Source organism: Ailuropoda melanoleuca, chromosome 2 (genome assembly GCF_002007445.2).
Source record: "Ailuropoda melanoleuca isolate Jingjing chromosome 2, ASM200744v2, whole genome shotgun sequence".
Lineage (NCBI taxonomy): Eukaryota > Metazoa > Chordata > Mammalia > Carnivora > Ursidae > Ailuropoda > Ailuropoda melanoleuca.
The window spans coordinates 53093018-53114218 of NC_048219.1; the positions used below are offsets into that span (position 1 = coordinate 53093018).

At 33.3% G+C, this 21201-nt stretch overlaps 1 protein-coding gene across 20 annotated transcripts in view; it reads left to right on the forward strand.

The window, feature by feature from the left end:
- Window positions 1-21201, forward strand: part of ADGRL2 (adhesion G protein-coupled receptor L2) — a 609194-nt gene that overhangs the window by 534317 nt on the left and 53676 nt on the right. For all 20 annotated transcript variants that reach the window (XM_034653754.1, XM_034653755.1, XM_034653756.1 and 17 more), the window contains one exon: window positions 20765-20874. In XM_034653754.1, the coding sequence (XP_034509645.1) occupies window positions 20765-20874 (110 nt within the window). The remainder of the gene's footprint in view (window positions 1-20764; window positions 20875-21201) is intronic.

Sequence of the window (21201 nt, forward strand, 5' to 3'; positions counted from 1 at the left end):
ATATTAAGTGTGTGTAAAATATTTAAAAGAGTTATTTAAATCCACACACATACATGCAAAACTTTCCTATGAGAACTGATGAATATTGGGAGCTTCTCAAAATTTAACCAAAAAAATCCATTAGAATGCAGTCACAGACAGTTCTGCCAGTATTCTCTGGGAGACTTCATGATTATAGATTTCGGTGTGGGTATGTTTTCCTTGACATACAACCCTCTCAACTTTTATATTGATCATTCATTCTTCGTAAAGAAGCTTTGTATCCAAGCCAGAGCTATATGAGAGTTTAATTATTTTTCTGTTTCCCGATCTCTCTTTATAGGTACCAATGTATTTAAAACTTGATTTCTAAGATATTCATATTCCTTCCTTATTAATGGAAGTTTTTTATAAGAAAAAAATAAGCCAGATCTGCCTTTTCACCTAATTTGGTATTTTATAATATTTTGGGGTTTTGTATATTTTCTTCTTGTATTATTGTAAATACTCGTCTGGGATATTTTTCTCTTGCTTGGTTTATTTATTCATTGAACCTATTCATTCTCCTAGTATTTAAGCCTGCCATTTCTGAAGAACTACATTCTTACCTTTGTGCTGTTTATCCCAAGTGCTTTTATCTATCTGTGCTGTCAGATTTATCAGCCATTTGTCCATTAAGATGAAATGTATCTGGGGAAAAAATGAATAACTCAGATGCTACTAACCATCATCTCTGTGCAATATTCTTAGGTTATTTTCTGTTAGGTGATAGATTTCCACCAATTCTTTTACTCTTGGCTGAGTTGCCTTAAAACAACTAACTGGAATTACAAGCACCTCTCTTTGGCCAAGGATTGGGAGGCTACTAGGATAGACTCTTGATACTTAGGATAGTAATAAATAACCATTAAAACTCTAATTGGTATATCTAATTGGACACATACTTTGCACGTCACTTACTGATGGGCATTTAAACCAAAGCATTCATTATAGGAAGGGGACACTGTTGGCAGTAATAAACATGAAACATATTAAACATTCACATTTACTGTGCAAGTAAGGCTAATAATTTGTAAAAGCCTTAGAAGACAAATAATCTAAATATCCCTTACGACCCCGCTTATCAAATGTAGAAGAAAGAAACAGTGTCACATCAAAGATTCTGCCCTCCAGGGTCCTCTCTTTCTCCTTTTAAAATGAAAATTAGTAAAATATTTCTACTGGATAATGAGAACTGAGAGAATAAGTGTGAATTGCCAGTTTTCTCTGGTACTTCTGGTTAATATGTGGGTTTTTCACCTTTTATATTATGTCTTTTAGTCAAGGAAGCTAGGACCAATTTTCCTCAGGACAAAACATTACTGATCTTCAGTATTTCTAAGGATTATTCAGTGAAGTAACAGGTTTGAATAATTCTTTAAAAGTTTGAATTTGATTTTGGTTTTGGATTCTGGTCGGATGAGGGAAAAGGAAGTTAGTTTTCAAAAGGAAAGACATACCTCATTTCAACTCTGGTGACTTCTTTTCAGTTTTTATTTTTAGCATTTGTCTTTATTTCAACCAAAGTAGAAAGGTGAAGAAATAAAATAAAAGCAAACGTGAACATTGATTTGACATACAAATTTCAGTATTATTGTAAATAATCTGTTCATAATGCTTTCATAGTCTTAGGTATTATTTACTCCAGTTTTCTCCTTTGGAAGATGTTTCAGATGAGTTTACAATGGTATCTCAATAGTACATATAATGTCATACACCTTGTAGTTTTTACTCAGAACATTCCTGACTTCATCACACTAAAATATTGGTTTCTATTTACAAAGTCAATTTAAACATTAATTATGTTAATTGACAGAAACCAAGTCCAATTTAGTGTTATATTGCCTAAATGTACTACATTAGTCAATGTTAAATAACTAAACGAAAGCACACTGTATCTGCTTACATAAGACTAGTTTCAAATTGAGTACTTTGTTTTGTACCTAAGTGTGATTTCTTTTTAGTGTATGGCTGCTCTCTGATGGCATACTACTAGTGTCATATATAAATATGGCTTACAAGCATCCTTTTTAAAAATGTTATACTTTAAACAAATAAAATAGATGCTTAATCAGTTACAGAGAATAGAAATTAAATTTTACTAGATTTTCAAATCAAGACATTCTCACTATTTTTTCTTTTTATTTGGCTTTCTCTCCCCATTCCCCACCAAAAACTCATAGCCAAATGCTACTGAAATGCAATGTAATACATATTTTCTACTATTATAAAAAATAAATTATGGATTGTAACTTCACTTAAGAATTTGGAGTTATTTTTTATATGTAATGCAACCTACTGATCAGCATGTTTATTACCAGAAAATTAATACATGTATTCATTGAAGCTTTGGAATAATTTCACTGTCTGAAAATATACTGTTTATTATTTAATATATTTTATTGTGCAATAAATAATAATAAAATATAATTTTGAGTGAAGATAAAATCTTCCATTCTAACTTCCATTTAGTAGAGAAAAAAATCCTTAGTCATTATTTTATTCCAAATCCTTACTTTATTTTCTTACTAAGCCTTGAGGAGCTCTGCTTTGCCACTCAAAAGCAGGTAACATGGGGCACCTGGGTAGCGCAGTCGTTAAGCGTCTGCCTTCAGCTCAGGGCGTGATCCCAGTGTTTGGGATCGAGTCCCACATCGGGCTCCTCCGCTATGAGCCTGCTTCTTCCTCTTCCACTCCCCTTGCTGTGTTCCCTCTCTCGCTGGCTGTCTCTCTGTCAAATAAATAAATAAAATCTTAAAAAAAAAAAACAGGTAACAATTGTGGATTGTATCATTTATAATATATTCTATTAGCTAATTTTATGAAATGAAGAGAGAAAAATATTTGATATTAAATAATTTTAAAAGAGCTCAACTGTCATTAATATGGCCTTCCTAATATTTCTTTGTATCACATAATGAAATTGTACCTCGACCATATTAGCAATAGCAGCAATAACGAAAACAATACACTACTGGGTATGTAGCCTAAAGAAAATTACTGTGGTTAATTAGGTTTCTGATAGCATTACGGATTTATCTGTCTTAGAGGTTTAAAAGACCTATTCTTTTTACATTGCTGTGTATTTTCTTGAAATACCATATAGCAATTTAGAGTTCTTAATGCTGCTTGCTATTCCACAGTAGGTTTGGACCTAATATTTCTGATGTTTCTAGGAAATTCAGGTTTTGAAGAAATGAAAAGAAGTGAGCGATTCTGTAGTCTTGATATTTATTTCATATAAATCAGTCAAGGGTATTGTTTAATGCATTTCTCCCAATATTTCTTCATGTCATATGCAGCCAGCACAGACATGCTTTTAGAACTCACCTAAAATACTCCCCATGGCCTTAAAGAAAGAAAGTGTCTGAAATGATAGTCACTCTATATAAGCTGTCTTGAGATTATAGCGGTGGTCTTTGTTTTCTTTTCTTTTTTTAAGATTTATTTATTTGAGAGAGAGAGAGAGAGAGGAAAGGGCAGAGAGAATCTCAAGCATACTCCGAACTGAGTGCAGAGCCTGGCTTGGGGCTTAATCCCGTGCCCCCAAGATCCTGACCTGAGCCAAAACCAAGAACAGGACGCTCAGCCGACTGAGCCACCCAGGCACCCAAGCAGTGGTCTTTCTGTTCATTTTTTTCAGACCAGAGATCTGTCATTGTTACTGAACGCACCTGTAATTTGTGAAAATATTACTGTTTCTTATTTGGATTGACCTCGAAGCTAATAAATCTTAAATGTCAGAGCCGTTGACTTATATAGGCTCTTCTAAGGCATTGTTAGGGCCCCTCGCAGTGTGCTCAAAGGGTCATATGTTTTTGTAAAGTTTGCTGAAGTATGATATTTAAACACAATCTTTTAAGGTTTTGATTTCATTCACTGACTTCTTCTCTGTTACACTTCCCCTCATTTATGGTCACTTAGGAGTAGCCAAGAGCTACTGGGATTCTGTTAAGTAGAGGTTCAGTTGGTGATAAATTCAGTTTGGATTTAGTGGGGTATTTTTATGTGGTTTGCAGACACTCGTGTACAGTTTAGTTATTGCTAGCTATTCTGGTGAAGAAATGACCTTTAGAATTACTCCTATTATTCATTATATTGCCTTACTGATTGTGACATAAATGTGCAAGGCCAGATGTCATATTACAATTTGAATGTGTCCTGTGGCACCTGAAATATGTGGCAAGCGGTGGAGAAATAGTGTTTGAAATGTATGGAGCCAGAGCTAGTCTGTGGAATCTTTTCAGTCATTAAATGTATTAAACGGTAAAGTGGGGGATTTGGTCCTCGTATATAACTAATCAAAACAGAAGTTCTCTCCTATGTATTCTTGGGGGAGTACATAGACAACATTTCAGATGTAGTACTTAAAATTATAAAGACGACATACTGTTCAATGAGTATCAGATAAGAGAGAATTTATCAGAATACCCGTATTCGTGGGGCATAGGCTGTCACAGTTCAACAAACATGATCACCTATGACATTGTAGGCATATACTTTATGTATCCTAACCATCAGTAATAAATAACAAATTTTGAGCAGCTGTTCTAAAGGAAAACCAAAATTGTAGTAAGTGACACTGTGAAATTGTTATATGTGAGACAATGGTAGGATTTGTGGTCAAAAAATTATTAAGGAAAATATCATAAGGGAATGCTGGCAATTAATTTATTAAAATGTTATTTCAGCTTTCTGGATTTTGTTGCTTGTGATACTTGATGGCTTTGAAAAATGTGTTGTTCATTGTGATTTCTTTCTTTCCTTCTTTTTTTCCCCCCTAAATAACTATTCACTTTGGTATCTGATTTTCTACTTGTAATTTTTCTGTTGTTTTTTTTTTTTCGTTAAAGTGGTACCCCTAAATTTTATAAGCTTGGACCTCACAAAACTTGAATCTGCCCCTACCATTTTTATTTATAATGTGATGATTTTGAGAAATTGGCAGTGTTCTCCTGGGCATTCATAGCTTGATGCATACATTTCAGGACATTCCATTGTATCTTTTTTATTTTATTTCATTATGTCTACATTATATTCTAAAGATTTAGGATTTGGGATGAGAATGTGAAAAATTAAAAATTTAACAAATTTATTAAGGGGCATTAATTAAGTAGATAACAAAACATTTATTCATTAAATAAAAGATTTAAAATAAAAAAACCCATTTTTACAGTTTACATTAAATAAATGCTTTGTTTAAAACCTTTCTATTATGATGTAAGCTAAACTAAGGGAGTTTTAAACTAAATGATGTTTATACAAATTTTTAAGAAATTGTACTAATGGGCTTTGCTTTTACACTTTTCTCCCATTCTCCCCATTCTCCATTTTTGGAAGTTTCCTTCACCCTCAACCCACAGTCCTATAGCCTTTATGTGGAGAAAAAAGTAGTATTTTTAAGTCACTTTTCTTTAGTAATCATTTCAGTGGGTTTCTGTAAGATCCATTATCAAAAAATGTTTTAGTAAATCAAACCTTTTTTTTTTCCTTATTACTCTTGGAACTTGTCAAAACAATGCAGCAAGAAGAGGCAAGAGAAAGTATGCTGATTTTTCTAGGATATGTTATAATTTGTGTTTTTTTCCCATATATCAAATTATCTTATGACCCAGTCCTAAGATGTTCTCATTGTTAATTCATGGATTTCTATATATATATAATTTAAAACATGTTTATAAGTAACTTTTGAAATCTATTTGTGGGTTGTTAGGTGAATGAGACTATGCTATTTGAAAATGTATATAAACAAGTATGTTAGACAGAAAGATAAATAATGGTCATTACAAATACATTATCTGATAAGTTGATTTGAGACCTTTATATGTGCATTGCCATTTATTTCAACCCTTGACGAGTAGACCTTTATTAAGCTGTGATGATTACTGAATATGAAATGTAACCAAGATTATTTTTTATTCAAATATAATTTAAATATTCATCAAAGAGAAGTTATGCTTGAGACTGACAGAGACTATTAACATCAAAAAATATAATTAACTGCATTGGGTATCATGAAGCAGAGTTAGCCAAATAGCCAAGAGGTCTAATTGCTCTAGAGTTTGGGAAGCAGTGGTTTTATTTTATGCGGTAGTTGTGGAATTAATAGTAATGCGGTTGCCTATGTGGGCCAATTAAAAGCTGCCTGTTAAGGTTCATTGCTCTATAGGAAACCCACTGAATATCGCTTAGTAAACAGGATTGACAGGTCAGTGTGTACAAGAAGATGAAATACAATAAAATCTGTGAAAATGAGAAGTATCATTAAAAGAACTGTTTTTGAAAACAATTCATTAAACTCTTTACAATAACAATGTGGTGGTGGATGTTGTGGTATGCCCTCGGATTCCCCATTCGGGACCAGCCGGGACCAGCCGGTCTTTCCCCCAGCCGCCAAAGGAGTTTCCTGCCTACGGGCTTCCAGTGAGTGCTGGCCCAGGACTGCCTTGGGCTGAAGGGACCTTAAACCCTTCTCCCCAGAGGCAGCCCTCATTGAATGCTGGAGTACAAAGGCTTGGCCTCCTCATCTTTTGCCTCATTTTGAGATAGTTCTGAAGGGCCCTCCCAACTCCAGAGCTCCCTCCCTGAGGAATTTTCAGGGCCTTTGTTGCAGTCACATTAGTCTTATACCCAATTCTGCTTTCCTGATAGTTCCAAGAGCACTGTAAGCTGCCCACAGAGCTCTGCCTCAAATTCTGCTTCCCTTGTTACCCAACCTAAGAAGGGTACTAATAATAAATACAAGAACAAGTCCTGTCCTTGGTACTGGTTACATACATTGTAGGAATCTGGCAATTAAAAACCAAAATAGTTTTAAACGGCCCCCCCCAGTTGTCCAATTCAGGTCTACAGATGACATTTTATCTTTGTCATGTGATCCTTTTTCTTTAATAAAGGTAATATTCTGACCTTTGTGGTGCTATTATGCTTTTTAGCTGAATACAAAAAGAAAGCACTCCTGATTGAACTCGAAAGATTTTGCCTTGCCCAGGCTGTAGAGATTTAAAAGTGGGCCAGCATTCTCATGGCATTTTGACATTAATGAGGTTGTTGAAATGGAAAAGTTGAAGGGTCAAAGATAAGAACAGTATAGCAAGCTCTTCTAGTGTTTCTTTTTCTTAATAGTGATCTATCAAATATACTTCATAAATTGACTGTGATTCCTAACATAAAATTTGTAATGTTATGTGTTAAATGTAGTACTTAAAGGATTAGAATACTTTTTTGCAAATAAAAATAATTCTGACAGTCCCTAGCTATAAATTACACAACCTCAAATACAGTTTATTAAATTACGATAATATTATAGCTATCTGTAACTTTTATAAGATGTGTAACAAATTTTAAATAGCTTCATGGATCTTAATATGTATCATGTAAAAAGTGTACGTTTTGTCTTTAATCTGCAGTGAGAAAGATGTTTTCCTAGTCATTCATTATTGAATATGCGTCCCCTGTTTATATCTGTGGCCTAAGACTGCCCGTCAGCTTTCAGAGGAGTGTTGTTGCTGCTTCACAGCACACAGCCCTGTACTCCCAAGCCTGTACATGGTGTTAGTGGTACTAAAAGCTCTTGAGTCTACCGTTTTATAGGTCACGATGAACTGAGCTTTTCAGACAAGTTACTGATATGAAGCTAATTCAGGCTAGGAATATAACGTGGAACGGAATCTTCTGCCTTCTTTGTAGTTTTTAAAAACGTACACAAACCATTTAAATCAGAAAGTTTTAATTTGGTTTCTGTCGTATGGCTATGGAACTACGCTTGACTTCTGAAAATTATATTTTATCTTTCATTCATTTATTTATGCTCCCAAATAATTACTGAGCTATACGGTGTACAAGCGAATGTGCCAAACACTGTAAAGGTATTTATGAACAACTGGTAAGGATATATATTTGCAAGTCTACACACTGATGTTTATGGAGTTAATAAATTGTAGAATGAGGTGCAGCATTATGCACTGCATGTTTTCAGAGATTCTTAAAGCAGGCATGAGCCCCTCAAAGATGTAGTCTGGTGAAGAAGATGAGATGTGTGCCGAAATAAGCATGATACCAAATCTCTAAGCACAATAAACTTCTAAAAAACTGATGGAGAAGGGAAAGTGATGAGTGATGTCCTGAGGTGGGAAGATGTACTATATGTTGAGGGAATGCTGAGTAGTTCTGTTAAGGGAGTTATTCAACTTCTGACCTCACCCTTTCAAGCTTTCTATACCATGAAGCATCTCACAGCTTTCTTCTTCCTCTTGGGCACTATAAATTATTTTCTTGTACTTAGGTTAAGGAAGAAAGGATCTTTCCAAGATTGTGTTATGTTTCTCAAAATTCTATAAGATGTATTTTAAAAATTATTTTTAACCCTGTAATGTGAATATGGAAAATAACACTAGGGCTTCAGGTCTTCTGTATTAATTCTGAAACAATGAGTTCCCTCTTTTTATGGCAGAGAACTGTAATATGTAATTTTATATCCATTTGTTCATTTTCTTCTGCATAGGTATTGTTTGGATGTGGTATATTTTGGGTATTACTATGCTTTTAAAATTGTAGGTATTTCTACCCCTAGAATATAGCAGCATATGTCTTATATTGCTGTTTCTAGTGCCAGAATCACAGGTGGATATAAAATTTTCATTTCCTTCATCCCCTTCTCCCTCCCTCCCTTCCTTCCTATTTGTCTATCTTTCTGTCTATCTATCATTTGTCTATTTTTAGATAATTTTCTTGCCTTTGAGACTGAGATGCAGCAAGAGGACACTTCCCTTGATCTGTGCTTTTTTTTAAAAAATAAAAGAGCACTTTGGGTTAATATGCTGAAGACTGAATGCTTATGAGTAGGTGTTCAGTTATTGAGAATGCCATGAGCAATGCCTTGTTGCTTTCTTATCAGCTACTTCCTGCTGTCAGCTTGGCACTTATTTCAATAGAAAAGGATTTGCATCAAATGTAATGCCTTATTATATACAGCTAACATGGGGTTTTTAATTGTGCAAACACATGAGACTCCTGCAGTGATAGTCAATTTGATAAAAGGATTAGATTATGAATATTTTGTCATGATTAAAGATTACTTCTGATTTATCATAAGTAAGCCAGTGAAATTTGCCATATTATTTATCAGTCAGGTGAGACTCCGTTAATTTTGAGAGTGTATGAACCACACAGTATCCACCTCTTTATAAAGAGCCTCTAATGAATTTGATTATTTATATTCAGATTATAGGTATTAAGGATTGTTTTTAGTCTTCCACACCTGCTCTACTGCTAAGAGTATCCCAAGAGTCTATGGTTCCAGCTTTTTGTCTTTATTGTTTTTCATCTCTTGTCTTACAAAACATTAACTAAACATCTATACAAAATTTCCACAGTTTTTATTAAAGAAATTACAACTGGTGTGTATCAATAAGACATTTTGAGTTGTCCCTTTAATTAAAAAAACCCTTAATAAAATAATAGAAGAGTGAGAATTCTGAGTTAGACAGTGTTTATTGAGTGAGTTCTTTTTGCCATGAACAGGACTAGGCATTCTGATGAGTTTAAAAGAAGCTGGAGGGGCAAGACTAGGGAGCTCGCAACAACCAAAGGCATTGAATGTGACCTGATACAAATAAGTCCCCGGCACTCCCGGATTTTTGGGAAAGAATGTAAACAAAAACAGAAGAAGTTTACCAGTTAATTCGAAACACGGAATATACTTGCTGAGTTAAATAAAAACCAAAATGCAAAGTATACAAGAGATGCCACAAAGCAGAATATGATTAATTGCCAAATTAGTTATATAGACAATTCCTGCTATAGGGAAAGGAGACAAAGGTCACTTCAGGTTCCATTAATCAGGGATGAATATAATACTGTCGGGCCAGCATCGTTTATGTGTTGGCTTTCTTTATACCTCCTCCTTAGCTGATGCTTCCTGCAAATGTGTGTGCCTCCCTCACACCTCAGTACGTGACAACAGGCTGCATAGAGGGCACCACTGTAAGACGGAAACCAGCAGTTCAGCAACTACTAGCCTAGTGTCCTCAGCTCTAAAAATGTTCTACCTCAGAGACTTCAGGTCCTTCGAATGGTCTTCCTATTAAGAAGGAAATAGTTCAAGAAGTATAGATAGATAGTCATTTCTGTGAGAATTCTGTTCTGATGCATCTTTCTAGATGGAGAAGAAGAACATAGGAAAAACACAGATAACAGTTTTTATGGGGTACAGAATTAAAACAAGATAGCTAATAGAAACATATTTAACTTCTAGAATAATTATGTAGCACTTTATTTTCTGAATGAGAGTGTTTTCACTTTCTTGACCTTTTGGGGAAATACTAACTCTACATATTTTCCCTGTTCCAACATTAATTTATTAATTCAAATCATATTATTAAGACACTGCCCACTCACACTTTTGCACCCCCTTTTACACAAGGCATTCCCGTATTTTTGTTGTAAACCATGTCATGTATTTTACTACCAAATATTTCGTAAATTGCATAAGGAAAATAAATTACTTTAAAAAAAACTATATAAGAAAAGTGTATTTAGGTGAAAATTTTTGATGAGAAAATAATAGTAGTGAAAGATGTGAAAGATTTTATGTCAAAAGAATTCACTTCGGGTAAAGAATAGCAGTGCTTTCTTGCCTCTTGATTAAAAAACAAGACAAAACCCAGGCACTTATAGAATATAATCATTTTAATAAAAAACGAAAAACTTCTGAGTCAATTAAATCATCAGAAAGTTGTATTTAGTCTTAAGCTTTGCATAGATAGAAATTTTTTAAAAGCCATGCTATCAAGTCTTATGATTTAATTTCTTTGCTTGTGGTTCGATTTATATGGGAGTTCTGTGAACATGTGTTGCTGTGCTGTAATCAAAGTGAGGTCTGTAAAAGCATAAATTATATTAGCCGTCAATTAGATTAGATACTCATTTGTTTCCTATGCAGAGATCTATAATACTGACCAAGTCATACCCCATCAAATATCTTGGGACACAGAAAAATATATATTTATGGCATAATTTTCTTGTTTTTCAAAATCCTATCCAAACCAAGGGAGGAATCTGTTAAGGTGAATTTAAAATAGCAATGACAAAAATCTAGTTTACTCAGTGTTGTCCTCTAAAACTCCTTTTAGTTGCAGGTTCTTTTGCATTATTTCAAACTCTAATCCTCTGAGTGGGTAATTAACGGACCAGAAAAGCCATTTGTGAAAAAGAAGAGCCATAAGGGTGGAAATATTTCTTCACCGAATGATCTTTAAGAAGTAAATAATTACAAAAGAAAAAGATTTGGGATGACCAATCTGAATCTGAGGATAATTAGAAGGAATAGAGTATGAAAATCGAAATGCTTGGCATGTACAACAATTCTCATATCGTAACAAGGCTAATTAAATATTTAGAAACCAAAAATCCCCTCACAATTTGAAGAAAAATAACCCACAACTAAAGGGTCTGCAACTTTGCAGATAATTAGCAAGGGTTATAGGAAGGAAAAACATCATAGATTGGCTCCAAGGCTCTGCAAGGTCATGTCTTATTATACTGTGTCTTTTATATGGTCTGGTAACAAGTTTCTTGCTAATTTAATCTAACTAGGGCATCCCATAGCGATTTCCCATGTCCCTTGTTAAAAATGTGATAGTTTCTGCAAATGCAAACTGTAGTAGGTTAACATTTTTATAAATAATTGCTCTTAATTGATACAGGTCATAGTAATTTTTTGAATTATTAAAAGCAGAGGTCTTGAAAATTTGGATACAGAAGCGATATTTTTTAAATATTTCAAAAATTTTACAGTATTTATCCCCACTTAAATTATCTTGTTCCTTCCATTAAGTAGTTAGACCTGATGACCCTGTGAATGAAACTTAGTCTCAGTGGCATGCTTTGTAAATAAATACTTCTTATTTTGCTAATAAAAGCAAGCACATTTATGTTGAATGTGCATTTCTGCAAACGAGATTTTATACTGGATTAATAAGGCTCTGAGTGAGTCAAGTCTAATTTGCATTAAACTGACCCCAAGGTCCAGTAAAAACTGCAAGGAATTTCAGAGGTTTCTAAAACATAGTAACTTGTTTTTAGCAAATCAGCATTGCCATTTCAAATGCTTATTTTAGTAATTAATGTGGAATTTTTGAGGATTATTGAGTTTCTAAGATGCACATTTAACTTGCAAATATTAAAGTACGCAAAATGGTTATAATTCCTAACATAGTATTTTATTCAGACACAAAATGATTGTGGAAGGTATCACTTTTATGTTATTCCTGTTTTTAACATACTGAAAAATGGAATGACAATATTTTGGGCATGGATTAAACGGGATTTGACTGTCAAAGCTTTTGTTGACCTGCCGTAGGTTACCTGATATTTATTTATTTTGGCTTTCTATTTCTGTTGTATACCGTACACTTTTTCAGTCAAATAGGTTTACATTTACATATTGATAGTACTGAAAGAACTGTATTTTGTATTTTTGCTTATGGTTATTTAATTAATAAATTGTCTTTTTCTATACCTTTTTCTTTCAAATACAGTTGTAAAGATGTTATCACAGTTGTAGTTTTTTTGGAATCAGGATTGTATTTAAAATTTTTGAAACACCAGTGTATTGGAAACTGAATGGAACAGAAATTGTTATTTTTTCCAAATTATGTATTCATGTCATGTACCAATATTCAAGCATATTTTTCTGGAGATTCTATAGTAACTTTATTTCTATAATTCAACTTTATTTCAGTGATTTCAAAATAGTTCAAACAACACATATTCTGTAATGCTTTGAGTATAATATCTTAACATGCCTAAAGAATTAAATACTATATGATGGATAGAAATCTACTAGAATACACAAATTATTAAATAAATTATGAGAACATAGTTATGTGACAAATGGGAACATTACTATAGAACACCTCTTCTTTTTCCATAATAATTACACACCATTTAGCTTCCTAATGTTATGTTTACCTAGCAATTAGTTAGGCTCACAAATCATCATTAATAAATATTTAAAGAAAGCGGGACCCACTTCTTAGCTCTACAGNTTCTTAGCTCTACAGAATAGAAGTTTAGATGCTAAAAGAGCTATATACAGTAATAAAATACGAGGTTTGATGTATCATTCACCTCAGTTTCCCTCTTTGATTTTTGAGGATGATTGTCACCTTTTATGTTGGANCTTAGCTCTACAGAATAGAAGTGTAGATGCTAAAAGAGCTATATACAGTAATAAAATACGAGGTTTGATGTATCATTCACCTCAGTTTCCCTCTTTGATTTTTGAGGATGATTGTCACCTTTTATGTTGGAACATAACTTCTTTTTATCCCCAGTTTGATTACTTTCCTTGAATAAATCTATTCACATCAGAACTTACCTATTCGTATTTTAAGGTCATCTGCTATGTGTGTAAAAATTTGTTCTAAATTTGGACTCAGAAGGTCAAGGTTCTAGTGCCTAAAGTACTGTACGTTTTTTCNCTAAGTGTGTGAAAATTTGTTCTAAATTTGGACTCAGAAGGTCAAGGTTCTAGTGCCTAAAGTACTGTACGTTTTTTCCTTGGTCGTTTGGACTTGATAGTGTATGAAGTGATTTGGAAGTTTAAAGAGTACTTTTTTCCTCTGCCTTTAAATAGTCTATCTCCTAAGTGCTGTATCATTGGCTTTCATGATACAAAATTATGTCCAAATTGACAGAATTCTCTGAGAATCAGGTATGGCTGATTGAAGCAGAATTGGATGTCTGGTATTTATTTTCTACTAACTGTGTTTATTTGTAAGCAGAAATAGCCAAGCTAACTATTCATCATTTATTTCATTCATTCAAAAACAATTACTGAATTTCTGTTATGTGCCAGACATATAATCACCTCCAGTAAAAATGATAGGTTAACAGTGTCCTTTTCCTTTCGTTTCCTTTTATGTTTTGCCCTTTGAGGTAACATTTCTAATTTTTTTAAACTGGTTTACTTGAGTAGAATAAAATTTACTTTTAGACATATAATGGGTTTGGTTTTTGTTTTTTTATTTTTTGTTTTTTTAGTAATCGAGACTCAGGAATGAATATCATTTCTATTTATTAATGAGAGAATGGATTCAGTAGCAGTATTTCAACTGTAGATGTTGCATTCATTAAGAAGAAATAATCCCCCATGTGTATGTGGCTTAAACTCTTCCAGGGTACTCTTGTGAATGTTCTGCTTATATATGGCACTTTGGAAAGGAGTGTCATTACATGATACCCTGGTACCTTGAAAGTATGTAGTTTGTCTCCAAAAAAGTGAGCAGTTAAATAAGGTAGAAGATTACTCAGGGAAGAAAACAGACCTATTATTGCTAGTATTTTATAATTGAATTTTAAAAAATAACAGATGCCACTAAGAGACTGAAATTGTGGAAGCAATCTTCACTGAACCTACAGGCTCAATAAAGAATTGGACTAATTCTAGAGGGTGACTCCAAATTTCAGCAAACATTAATTTTTAGTTTCTGTCATGATATACTGAGTTTTTCTGTTGAATGCTGGAGTATTTGTTCAAGTCGGTAGATTTTGCATTTTTAATCTGCCTTAGAACTGTGGTGAATAATGGCCCCTGGCAGGAGATAATGAAATTTTCTTAATTTATATTTTCAAGCAGAAGCTTCAATTGAAAATGGCATCCTATGGCCTGGAGACATAGCTCTAGTGCAAGTTTCAGGGGAGATGCAATAATAATGCAGTGCCTTCGAGACAGGGAATGATGGGACAGTGAAGAAGTAATTTAAGGAAGAAAAGAAAATGTACCAAAGCTTTATTGTAGCATATCTAATGATCTGCTGAAGATTCCCAATGGTTTTTGGAGCATGACTGGAGAAACTAATGTTATCTTGCCAAAACAGAAGCCCCTGCTTAATCAGCAGAACAAGACTATTGATTAAAACACCTCTCACAATAGATTACACATGGAATCTCATCTCCATACTTTGCACTTGGTAAAGTGTAATAATGAGCATAAGATAATCAAAAGAAGAGTAAAAGCAATTTGTTGGGCATCTTACAATTCAAGATTAGGGTTGGGAAGGAAACAAATTTACATGAATAGTTGGCCTGTTTTTAAAGCTGTACAGAGGAAATCATAGGCACAGTACAGGAACCACTCTGGAGCAAGAAAAGATAGCCTGCCCCTTTAAGGTTTGCAAATCTGTGTCCATCTTACATAAGGGAGTACTTATCATTATTGATGTTTTTGGTAATTCATATTTGTTGGGCATTGTGCAAAGAGTTTGCCTGCATTATCCCATCTAACCTTAAAGACAAACTTCTAAAGAAGGCTGTAAGGTTTAACACATTGCTTATGGGCTCATAGTTAAAAGAAACAGACAAACTGGACTGGAATTTAAGCCCGTTTTTTTCTGATTCTAAAGCCTTTGCTTTCAAACACTAATCTTCCCAAATAGCAAATGATTTTGCTTCTGAACAGTCAAATGATACGCTATATTGTTGATTTTTATACAATTTATTCTCAGATTATAAGTGATATGTGCATTGAGCCTTCTTTCATTTACACTTTTAAAAGATTAAGGAAAAGCAACATATTAATAGTTTGTTTGCATTATTAATATTTCATTAGTAATGAATCAGTACTGTACCCAAAATAAAAAAAGATAATGTTTCTTCAAAGTACTGCTAATTTGTGCATGACAATTTCTAAGGTAATTTCCATATACGTATGTAAATTAATGATGATACACATTTATAAAATGCCTTTTCATCATTACGCATTTTTGTAGCAACGTTTAACTTAATTTCAAAAATGATTATGGTTGCTTTAAAAGTTAATATTGATTACATCTGGAAGACAAAATACACAGTTTTAATACTTTTAACTTTTACCATATTCTAATTGTGACGGTTAAGAGATTCATTAGGTATTTTGTAAAGTATTTTTCTCTTACATACTATGCACAAACCTAGACAATATCAATGACTTTAAATGTTATACTCTAAATTTTGCTGAGAAACAAATATATTGGCATTCCCTTATGCATATGAAGTAAACTAATAGGCATTAATCTCCAAAATTATGTGGTTTTATTTTCTTCAGCTTATGAGATGTGCATTTGGCTTCATTCCCAAATAGAATTTTTTTTTTCCATTTAGAGTTGAAAGACTTGCAGGAATGAGTTTTAAACTAATTTTTAAAATTCAGGTTTTTTGCTCCATTTAAAGCAGCTTTATGACCTATAAAGTAGGATTTAGGATTTTCTTCATTGTAGATGATGGGTTTTATGATTAAAATGTAAGTTTTATGAATATTAATGCCAGAAATAATACTTTTCTTCTGGTGTTTGAATTTGATAATGTTACAAAGCATTTATTATTGGATTTGTTTTAGTTAACATGTGGAATTCTCAGGATGAGTGTTGTACTCTGTATATTTTAGATTAGTAAGAAAATTAGTGGAAAAATATTTAAAATGATAGAAAGTTGCAACCTAAAATAATGTGTAGAAATAATACATAGGTGGTATTTTTAATAGTGGTTTTAACACAGCAATGTGAAATAATTAGCCTTTTGTCTGTACATGCCAACTTTGGGAAATTTTTGGAAATGTGCTTAAATATTAAAAATGGTTAAATGCTTAGAATTTGAGACTGAGTGCTTACTAGGTGCTTCTACATTCATTTACTAGTTGGTGTTATATCATACATTATACTCTAGAGATTGCTTAGACATTATTTGCAAAGGGCTGCCTTCATGCCCTTGAGTTCTAAAAACGATTATTTTCTTCCTGTTAGTTGAGCCACTTTATTAAAACTTATTTTAATAAAGAAGTCAAAGGTTGAATATAGAAAAATCTTCAGCGATTAGAGTGGATCTTTTTTGTTGTTATTATTTTTAATGACGTCCTCATAGGAACCATGGTGTATTTTCACAGATTGTCAAAAATGTTATTTCCAAATTTATTTAGTGTTAGAAGTTTTCATTAGCTGGCAAATATTTAGGAAAAGATTATACTTTCCTTCTGTTGCTAAAAATGGGTGTACATGCAATGTACCTATTTTTAAAACCCTGTTCTTCTGCCTTGTTCTCATTCATACTTTTTTTATGCTTAACATTTACAAAAGTGTAGATTTTTAACAATGAATCCATGTAATATTACCAAAATGTACTGATAATCTAATAGTTAATAGAAGCCATACCTTTACTGATAAATCTTTTTCTGTGGGGAAAGAGGGAGAAAATCATGCCAGGAGCTATCCCCAGGACTGAGAATACAAGCAACTGAAGGGCTTTTCTTTTCTTGGCTTAGTTGTACCTTTTCATTTTCATTAGAATGAAAACTTGAAGCAGAGCAGTTGGTGATAATTTACTTTGCTTCTGTGACTAATTGCCTTCTCTTTCCCTATCTTCTTAAATGATAGCAGTTTACAATTTAAAAATCTTACTAATGGTATACTGTTTAAGGAACTTTCAGATTTTTCTCAGTCCTAACAGCTCATATTTGGTATTTTCTTTCCTCTTGTGTCTGCACACTTACTGAATTTGAAAACTTCAGGCTTTCGCTTCATTCATAAGTGAACGTACATAACTATATTGTATTTCCATCATTTGATCCTCCAAAAGCTTAGGTATTCTTTCCCATGAAGCAAGATACTGGTATGCAAATCTAATTGTTGTATGCTTCTTACAATTGTATTCCTCTTCTTGCTGACCCTTTCCTGTTTTAGCCCCCAAATTCCATTTTTTCTCAAGATCAGTTTCTAGTATTTCCAATATATAAAATGAACATTTTTTGACATCTTGGGAAGCTATGAATTCTAGAAATCAATATAATTTTATTTCCAGGAACTCCTTTAAGTCTCCTTACCTTCGTTTTACTTAGGAATATAGCCCTATAACACTTGTTGCTATCTTAAAGTGTTTTGTACAATGTGATTATTAAAAGAAATAAAAATCATCTGGTTGATACAAATTGTGGTAATTGCTTTTGACATTAATTTGAACTTGTAGTTGTGGTCAGATGACTAATGCAAAAAAAAGTTCAGAAAAAGTAAATATGGACAATTATTTTTCATTTTATGGTGTTGGTCTCTTTTAAACAAAATGTAATGGAAGAAAGAATACTTAACCCTTGTATACTTCTTGCAAACATCTTGTGACATTGAAAAGTATGAAATAAAAGATAGATTTTTTAAGGATTTTATTTATTAGAGAGAGAGAGCACAAGCAAGGGGGAAGGGCAGAGAGAGAGAGAGAGAAGCAGACTCTCTGCTGAGCAAGGAGCCTGATGTGGGACTCGATCCCAGGACCCTGGGATCATGAGCCGAAGGCAGATGCTCAACCAACTGAGTCACCCAGGTACCCAGAATAAAAGATATTTTTTACCCCATATGACAATCATATTTATTTATCTGATCATCGGGGGGGGATGGATAATTGTCAATATATTCTTTATTTTTTAAAAGATTTATTTATTTATTTTGGAGAGAGAGAAAGAATGCATGCTCGGGGGAGGGAAGCAGAAGGATAGGGAGAGAGAGTCTGAAGCAGATTCTGCGCCGAGTGCGGAGCCTGATGTGGAGCTTGATCTCACGACCCTGAGATCGTGACCTGAGCCAAAACCTAGTCAGAGGCTTAACTGACTACACCATCCAGGTGCCCCAATGTGTTATTTATTTTTAAAAAATGATATAAATTCCTAAATCCTTTTTTGTTACCTCCTTCACCTTGTCCAAAATCCTTCACTGTCTCGGTCCATTTCAACCTTGAGTACCACCCCTTACTCTTGCCACCTTTTCCCAAAAACGTGGCAGGGTTTTGTACACTAAGGTTGTATATAAAAGGGATGTCTAACTCACAGGAGTTTAGATTTGTTTGTTTCTGAAAGGTGTGGGAGTGAGAAGATGGGAAAATCCTTGCAAGTGTAAATAAATATAAGGAAGGAAATAAAAGCACTTTAGTTTTTGATAAGAACCAGGTAGTGGTTGAAGATCCTGGGCGATCAAGAAACTCTAACAAAGTGGTGAACTCTCTTACTGTAAAATTTAAGAAAGAAGGAAATGAAACATTAGTTGAAGTATTAGATACTGATCTATTGACAAATCTTAAATTCATCTGCTGTTTAAAATTTTAAAGATATGAAATTGGTTCTGTGATTCTCGTTAAAATAATTGATTTACACCAAATGGAGAACCATTGGCAAAGTTCTTCAAATGATTGAACCAGCTTAAAAGAAATACACGTAATGGGAGTAAAACATGATGTTGCATAAGAATGTGACACTGCACCATTTACATTGTCCATGCTTTTGAAAATTATTCTATATTGTATGTTTTTAAAAATAAATGGCATAGAGTATTCTAGATAAATTGTGATAAAAGTTATCATTAGTTTAATATCTGCACAAGCAATATTAGAGTTTATGTAATATTTAAGACTTTTGTTTGAAGTGTATTATATGTACTTTGACCTATAAAATTACCTGTTTGATCCTGTACAAGTTTTCAGGTCTTGCTGCTCTTCAAGGATCAATCCACTTGGTTTGAGTTGAAATGGCTACAAGGGTGCATGACTTAACATACCTACCCCTCTTTAATGCACGTCTCCTTCCACTGTCCTTCATTAGTTGTCGTTGCTAAAATAAACTGAACTGGTTTTTCATTCTTTATTTGCCACTTTATAGTCCAGTTATTTTATGCACTATAGAATATCTGGTTTTCAATTGTTAAATAAATTTTGTTATAATGCTCTTGTTCTGCTTGTTTTGCCTTCTTAATTTATGTACTATCAGAAAATATAATAAAACCCTGCAAACATTACATTCCGTTGAGTTGTAATGAAGGCAAATTATAAAGGGAAATAGTTCTTTCCTTTATAAAGCTTATAAAAAGATAATTTTGAAAAATTCACAGAACTTAAATATCATCTTGCCTAAAATTCTACCTTAATCTTAATAATCTTGATGAATAAGTGATAACACAAAAATGAGAGAGTACTTCGAATAGTAATTAATAGGACATTCTAGGCATCATGTTGGTGCCCTTCTTTTTAACATTTTATTTCAGAGAGTATTAATTTAGAAGAATCTGGGCTCATAGTCATGTCGTATATAGTAGAAGCACCTGGTGATCAGTGAGCATAACAAGAGTAACAAGTCTTAGACAGTGTGTACCAGGCACTGTGCTAACTGCTTTAAGTGAATTCTATCATTTATCAAGCCAGAGAATGGAAGGTGTGATCTGCTAGCTTGGTGTCTGGTTTGGAAGAGTGCAGAAAGTCCCTTTAATACAAAACTTAACACAAAACTGGATTTAATGGATAAACTTAAAAACCTGGCTCCTTCTTTAATATGTTCTCAAAACTTACTTCCAAGCTATTCAATTTACGACTGTTTCTGTTCAATCATAGTATCATTTTTAATTGTTATTTTAGTTCTAAAATATGGCAAATATATGGTTTTTTTAGTACATATTGAATATGCTAAAAATTCTAATTAAATGTATAGTAGTATAATAGAGAACCGTTATTTGCTTTTTACTTTGAGTGAAAATTTAGTGTGGCCCATGATACAGAAATAGTACAACATAAAACAGGATTTTTATAGCTCTTTAATAATGTGGAGCACCCTAATATCAGTTGAATTTTTTGTTTTACAGTACTAGTTGCTTAAAGAAAATATGAATCAGTTCTGTATTAGATTTCTTCATTAAAAACAAGTAAATGATTATGTTACACCAGTTTTATTTGTTTTGTCTTCTAGGTGCAACAATCGAACACAGTGTATAGTAGTTACTGGGTCAGATGTATTTCCTGATCCATGTCCTGGAACATACAAATATCTTGAAGTCCGATATGAATGTGTCCCTTACAGTAAGTATGAAGTTTGTGATTTTCACTTTCTCCAGCATTCCTCGTTGATGCTGAAAGACTACACATGTGAAGGAAGCATATGTTTATGGCCTACAAAACCATTATGCATGCAGAGCACTAACAGACTCGGGCCTCCAATTAGCTTCATGAAGTATGGAAGGAAGCCATAGTGTGATGCTGGCCAAGTGTCTGTCTGTGTTCTTAAGTGTTTGGCTTTTAAGACTAGTGTTTTTCCAGAAAACAAACTTGAATTAGCTATTCAGTAGGGCAGATAGAAATCTGTACTTTTGCCCAATACCAGTTGCTGACAAATTGGTTTGGCTCACA